Below are 11,532 nucleotides of genomic sequence, written 5' to 3' on the forward strand. Positions count from 1 at the left end.
ACACCCTGGTACCCACATGGCTCTGTCCTTCCTGCTGCTGGGGATGCTGATCTGCAGAAGGGGTGATGGCATGAGATAAGTTGGCATGAGATGATGTGCAGAAACGACTGAGAAAGGCTCAGCAGAAGGTGGGGTGTGATCACTGCAACGACAGGAGTGCTGCCAGGGGAGAGGGGCAGAACAAGCACAGCTTCCTAACAGCCACTGCTCTGGGCTGGTTCAGTTTGACCCAGGCTGTGTTGATGTTAAAGCAAAACTGACTGTGCTGACTGGAGTTGTCTATAAAAATAAATTCATTTTTGTTGAAGAGATTCTGTTCTGCAAGTGTGTTTCCAGGTGAACCGGTACCAGGGGGAAGCATTGAGTCTGGTATGGAACTGAGTTCAGGATAAAGCAGAGGGGAGGCTGAAATCCCTCTCTGGAGACAGCTCTGACCATAACATCAGACATGCCAAGGGAGCCAGAGCAGGGAGTGATTCTTCCCTGCAAAAGTCTCAGCTCCAAGCTCTGCACTGCCAGGGGAGGCTGATGCAGCAATTCTGTCATCTGCACTGGCAATCTTGGGGGTGAGTCCAGACTATTTCTGCTCTATAAATAACTGTGCTGTCAGTGCCAGCTGTGCACTGCTGACTGTCCTGAATGGAGCAGCAGTGGCTGGAGCTGCCTGGGCACTGATCCATGGCACAAACTGCTGGCATGGGAAGGGGTGAGCCCACAGTCGTGGGGGGCAGGGGCAGGAACATGGGGTGGGCAGAGGGGGCAGCACTGCAGCCTCAAGAGCTGGGAAGCATCAGCTCACTTTCTAACACCACTGGTGCTGCTCCTGGTTCCACTCTGCCCCAGGGCAGCTGCTGGAAGCCAAAGGGCTGGACTTGCCCTTGCTCCTGACCCCTGAAGAGGTGAACACTGCCCTCCCCTGGACCCTCACAACCAAAGGGCTCAGGAGGCCATGACAGGCTCAGGTGGGCCATGCCCATGCAGGTAGGCAGCTCCAGCCCTCAGCTTGCATTTTCCTTGGAAGCCAAGGGCTGGGCAGTTCAGTGCCAGGTCACAGAGCTCTGGGAAAAGCCACTTTGGCTGACAAGGATGGGCACAGCCAGTGGGTGCCAGCAGGAGGTGAGATCCCAGCCAGTGCCTTGCCCAGCCTCAGCCCAGGGTGTGCACAGGGCTCCAGGGCACCTGGATATGAGAGCTGGGGCTGAGTGACACCCCCTGCCCTGTTCCACACCCTGGCAGCTGCCTGAGCCACCTGAAATACCAACCAGGAACCAGCACAGTGCACCAGGCCAGGCTGGGGAGCAGCAGAGCTGGGTCAGCTCCCAGGAAAGAGCCCTGAGAAACAGAAACAAGGCAGGAATGAAGCTGCATCTGCACCAAGGCAAGCCTTGAGAAATGCTGCTGCTGGGCAAGGGGCCAGCAAGGACACAGAACACATGAATGGCAACATCACTCAGAGGAAATCACTTCTTTGCCAATCAAGTTTATTATTCAAGTCCAAAGATAAAGCAGCTGGAGACTCACACACACACACAGAGCAGCAGCTTGAGGGGGAGGCCTGGCCCTGGAGTCAGGCACGCTGGGAGGGCAGGAGCTCAGCACAGGTCACCCCACAGCAAACAGCAGAGCCCAGGCACAGCCCCTCCTCCCCCCTCAGCTCACAGGGTTAGTGTTCTCCTTCCCCAGCAGGCAACACCACCACAACAAGGCTGGAACAGCAGGGATGAGCCCTTTGGGGGGAGGAGGAGCATCCAGGACACAGCTGTGCCCAACAGTGACCCCAGGGCATCCCTGGCTCACCCAGCTTCAGAGCTTCACCCTGGCAACAGCTGTAGAAGTAACAGTCCATGTTCACCCCACAGAACATCAGGGAGCCCCATTTTCCACTCTCTGGAGTCCAAAACTGTGTCAGGAGTGGGGTTTGCTGCTGCTGAGGCCAGTGCTCCTGCCTGGGTGGTGTTTCCCTCATCCACAGTCCCATCACTGCAGCTCAGCTGTTTCACACATCTCAGCCCCAGCCCAGCCTGAGCAGGGCTGCAGTGTTGGCCTCAGCAGTGCAAACAGGGATTTGCAAAGACATTTTTCAAGGCTTGTGGCAATGAATTCATGTGTGTGCCCTGGAGCAGCATGTCCTGCTCAAACCTCAAACCACAGCCAGTGCAGGGGCTGCTCCTACACCATGCTCTGCTGCCAGGTGGTCAGAAGTAAAAATGGATCCATTTAACGAGACAGACATAATAATTTCACCCTTCTTTGGTACACAAGCACTGATACCACAAGCACAGGGCACACTGAGTCCAGGAGCTGCTCAGAGATTCTGTTCTGCTATGTAACAAAACAAAACAAAAAAAAAGGGAAAAAAAGGCACCACTTTCCAAGAACTGCTCCCAGCCACGTGCCTGGAATTCTTGCTGCTTTTTAAACACACACCATATTCAGAATTAATTTTATCCTTTCACAGTCCAACTGGAAATCACCAGCTACCGCTTCCGCTCGCCTTTCTGTGTTCGTTTCTTCTCCTTCTCCTTCCTCTCCTGCTTGGCCAGCTTGTCCTTCTCCCTCTGCAGTTTATCCTGCTCTTTCTTCTTCTGGAACTCATCCCTCAGCAGCTCCCGCTCCAGTTTCCTGGCATTCAGCACATCCTCCACGTTGGTGTTTCTGAACAATGCTGGGCAGGGCTAAGGGCTCACACTGAGGCACTGCCTGGGCACATGGGGGGTTTGTTCTACCTCCCCCCTCACCTTCTGACTCCCTGCTTCCTCACCAGGCAGGGATGGAAGTGGGGAATGAGGAATGCAGGAAGGAGAAGGAATATCTGGTTGTTTTTCCGACCAGAAAAAACATCCACTCCTAGAGAAGGAAGGTTCTGGAGCACAAGTGGCAGAGGGAGCTGGGAAGGGGCTCAGCCTGGAGAAAAGGAGCCTCAGGGGGGACCTTCTCATTCTCCACAACTCCTGACAGGAGGGGACAGCCAGGTGGGGGTCAGGCTCTGCTCCCAGGGAACAGAGGGAATAGCTCAAGTTATGCCAGGAGAGGTTTAGGTTGGATATTGGAAAAACTGCTTCATGGAAAGGGTGGTCAGGGATTGGCACTTGGGGACAGGGGTTAGTGGTAGCCTTGGCAGTGATGGGAGAATGGTTGGACTCAATCCCAGAGAACTTTTTTTCTTTTCCAACCTTAGTGATTCTGGGTTTTTTCCTAGAAAAATGAGGTTGCCTACTGCTTCTTAAGACTGATGTGTAAAAATAAATATCAAACCTCTACAAACCTGAAAGGAAGCAAACACTCAGGGCACAGCCTCGAGTGGGTTCAGCTGTGTGAGACATGTCTGAACATATGTGTACACACATATGTGTGTGTGTAGACAGACAGCTACATACATGTTCCCAATAACTTAGCTTTCATATTTAATTATGTGATAAAACCTGCTTCCATCTTAAATGTGCCACCTGGGAGCTCAAGGACAGTCCCAGTTCTGAGACAGACATGGCCCCTTGGTCCTGCCCACCCTGGGTGTTCAGCTGCCTCAAAGCTTCATTCCTGACAGGATTTCCCTCTCTGGACACCAGTCAACATTAACCTGATGTTCTGGGAGCATTGTCCTCATCAATTAGCATGATTTATGAAGCTGTAAAAGGTGGAAGAAGGGAGGAGAAGGAAATGCATGGCAGGGTTGGTGTGAGTGCTGCACTCTGAGCACACAGACTGTCACTGTCACTGTGTGCAAGGTCAGGGGACACAGGGAGAAAAACCAATCCCAGGGAGACCAGCACAGGGAGAGAAGGATGGGAAACTCACCATGGAGGCTGCCTGCCTGCCAAGCAGCCTGAGTCACCAAGAATTGAAAGGATACATTTTTCTGATCCAATATTTACAGCGGTCGTCAATCCATCCTGTTCATCCCCACCAGTGAGAGAGTTAAGGAAACACAGCCACCAGTAATGATCTTGTGCTGGGCAGGGAAGAGCTCATTCCTCAGCACCACAAAGAGTTAACTTCTAACCCTCCCACTCCACACACTCTCTGTGTAAAGGATTATTTCAGCAGATTTCTCCTGGGAAAGCTGCTGAGGGATGGGGGCACTCAGTGCTCTCCTGCCACACCTGGGCTGGGCAGTGCCACAAACACCCTCCCAGGAGCTCCCATGCTTTGTCCCTGGCAGTTATCATGAAGAAAGACTGCAAAGCTTCCCCAGCAGACCCTGCAGAGCTGGGAGAGTGTTGTTTGAGGGGGTTTAGAGCAGCTGATGTCCCTCAGAGCCCCCAGCAGTGCAGGAAAAGGATATTCCTCCTCATCAGTCACATTGGCATACTGGGCCAGGAGCGCAGCCTTCCTCTGCTTCTCCTCCTGGGACACCTCCTTGGGCTTCACCACTATCCTGGCCTGCTTCTCCATCATGCTGGCGATGGCCTGGACCTCATCTGGCAGCACAGGAGTGACAGTGTCAGCCCAGGCCACAGACAAGCCCCTGGTGTCACTCACTGCCTGCTCCCTGCGTCCTGCAGGGGAAATGCACCCACCCAAAGGGAGAGATCTCACCCCAAAACACCCCTGAGCTTTTCCCAAGGGCACCAGTGCTGCTGCTTTGGGGAATTCCAGTGGGGATCTGGGAGAGATGGAGCTGCTGAGGAGCCACCACGGGGCTGGGTAGGGCCAGCATGGGGCTGACACCCTGAGGTGACACCCTGAGGTGACAGTGATGGCACCCTGTGCGTCTCTTGGAGGGGAATTCCTGGGCTGCACCCAGCCACCACCACACACTGTTGTTAATCCTGGAGCACACACTGTTATTTATTCCTGGAGTAAGGGAAGTTTCACAGTGAAACTGCAATCACTCAGGCTCTGGCTAATGAAAATCCATTTGACTCCAAATCACATACTCTTCTGCTTCAAAGCAGCTTAATAAGTTTATTTAATATGTACTTAACCTCCATCAAAGAGAAATTCTGAAAAGCTGAAGTCAGGGATCAGTTCCATGCTCTCCCTTTCTTTCCAACCAAGAGAGACCAACACTGATTTACCTTTACCTTACAGATTTACCTTTTAACACTGAAATTCCACTGCCCATTGCCTAAACTGACATCTGATTTTGACACCAATTTTTTTTTTAGTCTGTTAATCACTTCTCCTCAGGACTCTTATTCTGAGTGGATCCACACTTCAGTGGGGATTTATCCTTTTATGGAACCCCATGTGATATCATTTCACCCTGGAATTCCATGAATCCACACACACTGTGCTGCCTTTTTAGAACAAGAAAAATCCCTGTGGGTGAGCACTGTAAGAAGCAGCTCCAGCAATCCCAGTCACTTGTCCTCAAGAAGAATTTATTTTATTTAATGCATAGAACAGCATTAGCTTTTCCCTGTCCTCAGCCAAAGGCAAGGTGAGGCCAAGAGCAGAATTCCAGGATTTCTGGGGAAAGCCATGGATGCTGGGGCTGCTGCAGTGACCAGGGACTGACAATGAGCTCTTTGCAACAAGAAAATGCAAAACCAACAAAAAGCAGGATTTAGACCAAAGGCACATTCCATTGTCACAATCTCCTGTCAGGTCTGTGTCACTGCAATGTCACTGATCCGTGCTTGAACCACAAATCCTCCCAGTGCACAGGGGCCAAGACAAACCTCCCACAGCTGAGGACAAGGGATGGACACAGGCACAGGAAGGAGCAGTGAGAGTTTATCAGCAGCCTCACAGAGCTTCCCCCAACAAGCATTTATGGGAAAAAAGGAGAGTTGTAAGGGAAAATGTTGGAAGAGGAAATGAGGGGGGTGAGCAGCAGCAGCAGGGACAGCCCAGCTCTCACAGGGCACTGCAGTTGCACAAAGCAGCTGCTTTCCAGACTGCCAGAAACCGAAGCAGCACAGGTTTCTATTCTATAATAGCTGCAGTGCCAGCAATGAGCAGAGACAGCTCTGGATGTGCTGGGAAAGGTTTCTGAAAAAAGCACAGAATGGTTCAGGCTGGACCTTCATGACCATGTCATCATCAGAAAAAAATCCTGTAAGGAAAAAAAAACCACACAAAAAACCCCACCAAAACCACACACACACAGAACCCCAAAGAAAACAAAAACAAAAGACCAAAACAAAACAAATAATGAAACAACCACAAAAAAAAATCAAAAAACAACAATAGAAGGCAGAAAAACCCCACAAATAAGAAAAAATTATGAACCTAAAGAGCAGCAAATGCTGGGGCAGCCCAAAGTGAAGCTGCTCCTCCCCATGCCAGGTGAAAAGAGCAGCAATGGAGTGAGAGGCATTGGTTTAACTCCCAGCAGGACAAACACAAAGTTCCCTTTGAGGTGAGGCCCTCGGCACTCTACCTTCTTTCTCCTCTTTGGAATCAACGACCTGGGAGTCAGACCACCTCTCCACAACCTCCCTGCACACATCATTCAAGAGATCTTCTTCCTAGAAAGGGAAAAGAGACTCCTCAGACTTGGAACAGAGTTGGCTGCTTCAAACAGCACCAGTCAGGCAAGAAAAGCAGCAGCTACAGAGGAGCTGCAGGCCCAGCAGTCAGCTCAGACACAGCTTTTCACCCCAAACCTGCCTGTGGAACACACACAGGACTCTGCAATGCCTGGGATGTCTGTGCACATGGACACTGACACACAGGGCAGGGGAATCTCTGCTCCCAGGTGCATCTCCTGCAGGTGGATCTGCAGGAGAATCTGTGCTCCCAGCTGGATCTCCAGGGGCTTCAAGAGAATCTCTGCTCCCACCTGGATCTCCTTGAGAATCTCTGCTCCAACATGGATCTGCAGGAGAATCTCTGCTCCCAGGTGGATCTGCAGGAGCTTCAGGAGAATCTCTGCTCCAACATGGATCTATAGGGGCTGCAGGAGAATCTCTGCTTCCTTGGATCTCCAGGGGCTTCAGGAGAACCTCTGCTCCAACATGGATCTCCTTGAGAATCTCTGCTCCCATGTGGATCTCCTTGAGAATATCTGCTCCCATGTGGATCTGCAGGTGAATCTCTGCTCCCACGTGGATCTCCAGGAGCTTCAGGAGAATCTCTGCTCCAACAGGGGCTCCTCCAGGAGCTTCAGGAGAATTTCTGCTCCCAGGTGGATCTCCAGGGGCTGCAGGAGAATCCCTGCTCCAACATGGATCTGCAGGAGAATCTCTGTTCCAATGTGGATCTGCAGGGACTGCAGGACATCCAACATGGATCTCCAGGGGCTGCAGGAGAACCTCTGCTCCCACATGGATCTCCTTGAGAATCTCTGCTCCCACATGGATCTGCAGGAGAACCTCTGCTCCAACATGGATCTACAGGTGAATCTCTGCTCCAATGTGGATCTCCTTGAGAATCTCTGCTCCAATGTGGATCTCCTTGAGAATCTCTACTCCCACATGGATCTACAGGAGAATTTCTGCTCCAACATGGATCTACAGGAGAATCTCTGCTCCCACGTGGATCTCCTTGAGAATCTCTGCTCCCACATGGATCTGCAGGAGAATCTCTGCTCCCATGTGGATCTCCAGGGGCTGCACTGCTGCCTCACCATGGTCCCACCACAGAATCTCTGTGGAATCCCATCCATGGTGCCTGGAGCAGCTCCTGACCCTGCAGAGATCTCACAGCTTCCCACTCCTCTCTCCAGCTCTGCTCCTCATCAGAATTTCTCTTTTCCCCCTTAAATTTGTTTCCTAAAGGTGCTGAATGTCTTGGAGCCCATTTGGTATTTGCTCCATGGAACACAGGAGAGGCAAACACCACTGCTGGAGGTCACAGAGCTCAAATATTTCCAAACAAACAAGAAATTATTTGGTTTGGCATTCAGTAAATACAGAAAAAAAAAATCAACCATGAAAAATACAGGTGAGGTGGATTCTGTCTGGTTTAAAAACTGGACAGAAATAGAACTTGATTTTAAGTTTCTTGATTAGGAATGGTAGAAAATCCCTGGTGCAAGACATAAGCAGGACTGAGGAACCATGGACATGAGAGGAGATGTCACTTTGTGGTGGTCCCAGGACGAGGGAAGAGATGAGAATCTTGACTCCATTTATTATTTTATTATTTTATTTATAATATTATTTTATTATATTATTTATGATGTATTATTTTATTATATATAGTATATTAAAAGAAAATTATATATTAAAACTATACTAAAAGAATAGAAGAAAGGATTTTATCAGAAGGCTTGCAAGGAATAGAAAGGAATGAAATTGTAATAAAATCTTGTGATCGGCCATTAATTAAAAACAACCACATGAGACCAATCACAGATGCACCTGTTGCATTCCACAGCAGCAGATAACCATTGTTTGCATTTTGTTCCTGAGGCCTCTCAGCTTCTCAAGAGAAAAAGGATTTTTCATAAAATATGTCTGTGACATCACTTGAGATGTCACCTTATTTTAACAGTGTTTGTGAAATTGAACAAAAATAATCCCCTGTAATTTGTGTATGGAATTAGGAGAAGAGAGCTGGCAAGAAAACCCCCAAATTCACCAAATAAAATACTGCTTCAACAGTCAGCACAGAAATAAGCACATGGTCTAAAAATAAACAAAAAAAGACATTAAAAAAGAACAGACTACAAAGAATAATTACAAAGTCTGAGGGTTCAAGAGACAAAAATGTTTTATAGGAAAGGCAGAAAAATCAAAGTGAGCCAGAAACTGCAAATGAGGCTCTGGACTGGAGGGACATGGGAACCCCACAGCTGCTCAGTCCTGGCATCAGCACAGAAGGGAAAAGGGGAAACAGCAGAAAACTGGAATATCAGGAAAGGGGAATATTCCAGCCAGGACACACTTCCCAGGCCTGGAGAGAGCCAGGCACAGCAATGGGGATGGAATGAAGTCTGGTAATTACAGGGAGGTTAATTAACCTCGACCACTTTGCAAAGACATCTGGCTCCATCCCTCAGCAGGCACCGTTTGCTTCTCAGGCTCTTTCAGTCTCCTAGGCCTGTAGCCATGATATTTTCTGAAAAATCCTTTCCTTAGGATATTTTTCTCCGGAGAAGCTGAAAAGCCTCAGGAACAAAATGTAAACAATGGTTATCTGCTGCTGTGGAATGCAACAGGTGCATCTGGGATTGCTCTCATGTGGTTGTTTCTAATTAATGGCCAATCACAGTCAGCTGGCTCTGACCTTCTGGTCAGTCACAAGATTTTATTATCATTCCATTCCTTCCTTTCCTTTCAAGCCTTCCGATGAAATCCTTTCTTCTATTATTTTACTACAGTTTTAATATATCATTTAAATATAATATATATAATAAAATAATAAATCAGCCTTCTGAAACATGCAGTGAAGATTCTCACCTCTTCCCTCATCCTGGGACCCCTGTGAGCACCATCACACAGTCCCTGTGGGTTTTGTGCTCCCACAGTGATATTTGGGAGGAAAACTGAGCAGACAGTTCCCAGCACTACTCATGAGTTAACATTTTACACTATTGTGAAAAATGCCAATCACTTGTTTTTAAAATTTTAAAAGTTGAATAGTAATAAAATGGTTATAAAAAATAGTAATACAATTAGATTAATAATAATTTGGACAAATTGAATTAGGACAATATGAGACAATAGGGACAAAGTCCAGGTACCTTTTCTGGGCAGCAGGAGCCCAAAAAAGGACCCACGTTAACAAAGGATTAACCCTTAAAAGCAACAGCCTGTTGCATATTCATACACTTCATACATGATGCATAAATTCCATTCAAACACAGGATTCTGTCTGGTCATCATCAACTTCTTCCTCCAAATCCTAACAGCGCCTTCGAGGTGGGAAGAAGTTCCTTTCTTCTGATAATGGAGCAATAAATTCTTATTCTCTGAAAGATTCAGGTGTCCTGTGGCTGCTATCTCGCTGTGAGTCCTCTCTTTAAAAAAAAAGTATCCTACATAGCATAGTTTCTATTTTAACATTTTTTTTATAACCTAAAATTATATTTAACACACTACTTAAGAGAATTAATACAGCATCACTTTCTAACACAACACATATAATATTCCTTTTAATATCTGCCAAAAGCCAATCATAAAATACATGCATTTTCCACAACTATGAAACATCCATTTATGAAAAACCCCGAGACACAAACACTGTAAAAATCATACAGGGAGGATTAGGAAGAGAAATCCCTCCTGGCTCCAGGAATCAGGCAGGAGCAGAGGGAAGCGCTGTCACCCACGGCTGTTCCTGTCCATCGGGATCCCATTCCTGACAGACAAGGCGAGTGTGAGGCACCACAGCACCGCCCCACACTCCTGGCAGAGGATTTACCATTAAATTCACCTCTCGGTGCCCACCTGGCACTGCCAGACCGCCCAGATTGCGCTGAACCCTGAGCACTGCACCCAAACCAGGGGATCCCCACGAACAGAACAGAACACGAACAGAACAGGGGGATCCCCTTCCACAGAGCTCCCACCAGCCCGAGCCGGGCACAAAACCTCAAACAAACACCGAAAACTCCGTAAGACCTTCGGTTGGGGGTTAAAAAGCCGCTAATGTGAGTGTCCTCCCAGTAATGTCCTTAAATTCACTTCTCGGTGCCCACCTGGCACTGCCAGACCGCCCAGATTGCGGTGAACCCTGAGCGCCGCACCCAAACCAGGGGGATCCCCACGAACAGAGCTCCCAACAGCCCGAGCCTGGCACAAATCCCCAAACAAGCACCGAAAACCCCACAAGGTTCACGGGTGAAGGTTAAAAAGCCCCTGATGTGGGTGTCCTCCCCCTAAGGGGGTGACCCGCTCCGGGAAAGGTCCCGGGAATGCGGCAGGAGCAGAGGGAATCCCTGCTCACCCACGGCTGTTCCTGTCCGTCCCAGCCCCAGCGGGATCCCATTCCTGACAGACAAGGCAGGTGTGAGGCACCAGAACCCCAAACAAGCACCCGAAACCCCACAAGACGCTCGGGTGGGGGTTAAAAACCCCCTGATGTCGGTGTCCTCCCATAAGGGGGTGACCCGCTCCGGGAACGGGGTGATGCCGGGAGCCGCCCCGCCCGTCCTGCTCCCTGTGGAGGCCGCAGCCCCACTGTGGGCAGCAGGGGAGTTCCGGTAGGAGCACGACCCGTTCATCAGCACGGGGCGGACGGCGAGACCCCGCCGGCCCGGTGCGGCGGAGGGACCCCCGCCCTTACCAGACAGGCGGCCAGCACGGCCCGCAGCGCCTCCAGCCGCTCCTCATCGCTCTCCTCCTCCCGCAGCAGCCCCTCGATGTAGGCGCCGTACACGGCTCGGTCCAGCCCCAGCGCGTCCAGGCGCGCTGCCAGCCACGCCGGGAAGGGCGGCGGCTCCGGGAGCAGCATGGGGGCCGGGATCGGCATCGCCATCGCCATCGGCGCCGCACCCGCCCCGCCGGGCGCCGCCATCTTGGGCCTGCAGAGGGCGGGGACGGCGGCCGCGGCGGGACAAAATTGTGGCGCAGGCGGGAGCGCATGCAGCGCAGTCAGGCTCGGTGAGGCCGTACCCAAACCGGAGCGGCGGGGCCCGGTGTGCCCCGGTGTGCTCGGTGTGCCCTGTGTACGCCCCGCGCCACCTACGTCTTTAGC

The 11,532-nt window shown here is 50.3% G+C and overlaps 1 protein-coding gene across 1 annotated transcript in view; it reads right to left on the reverse strand.

Moving 5' to 3' along the window:
* CCDC43 (coiled-coil domain containing 43) overlaps positions 1-11,504 on the reverse strand; it is a 69,973-nt gene extending 58,469 nt beyond the window's left edge. Inside the window, exons 1-5 of the mRNA XM_054281429.1 lie at positions 11,122-11,504; positions 6,329-6,416; positions 4,283-4,418; positions 3,851-3,906; positions 1,635-2,665 (exon numbers count right to left, since the gene is read on the reverse strand). Of these exons, the coding sequence (XP_054137404.1) occupies positions 2,478-2,665; positions 3,851-3,906; positions 4,283-4,418; positions 6,329-6,416; positions 11,122-11,352 (699 nt within the window). The 5' untranslated portion in view covers positions 11,353-11,504 and the 3' untranslated portion in view covers positions 1,635-2,477. The remainder of the gene's footprint in view (positions 1-1,634; positions 2,666-3,850; positions 3,907-4,282; positions 4,419-6,328; positions 6,417-11,121) is intronic.
* Positions 11,505-11,532: the final 28 nt, after the last annotated feature.

Source organism: Melozone crissalis, unplaced genomic scaffold (assembly GCF_028551555.1).
Source record: "Melozone crissalis strain CALT ecotype California unplaced genomic scaffold, PUWL_Pcris_2 ptg000032l_1, whole genome shotgun sequence".
In the NCBI taxonomy this organism is placed as follows: Eukaryota; Metazoa; Chordata; class Aves; order Passeriformes; family Passerellidae; genus Melozone; species Melozone crissalis.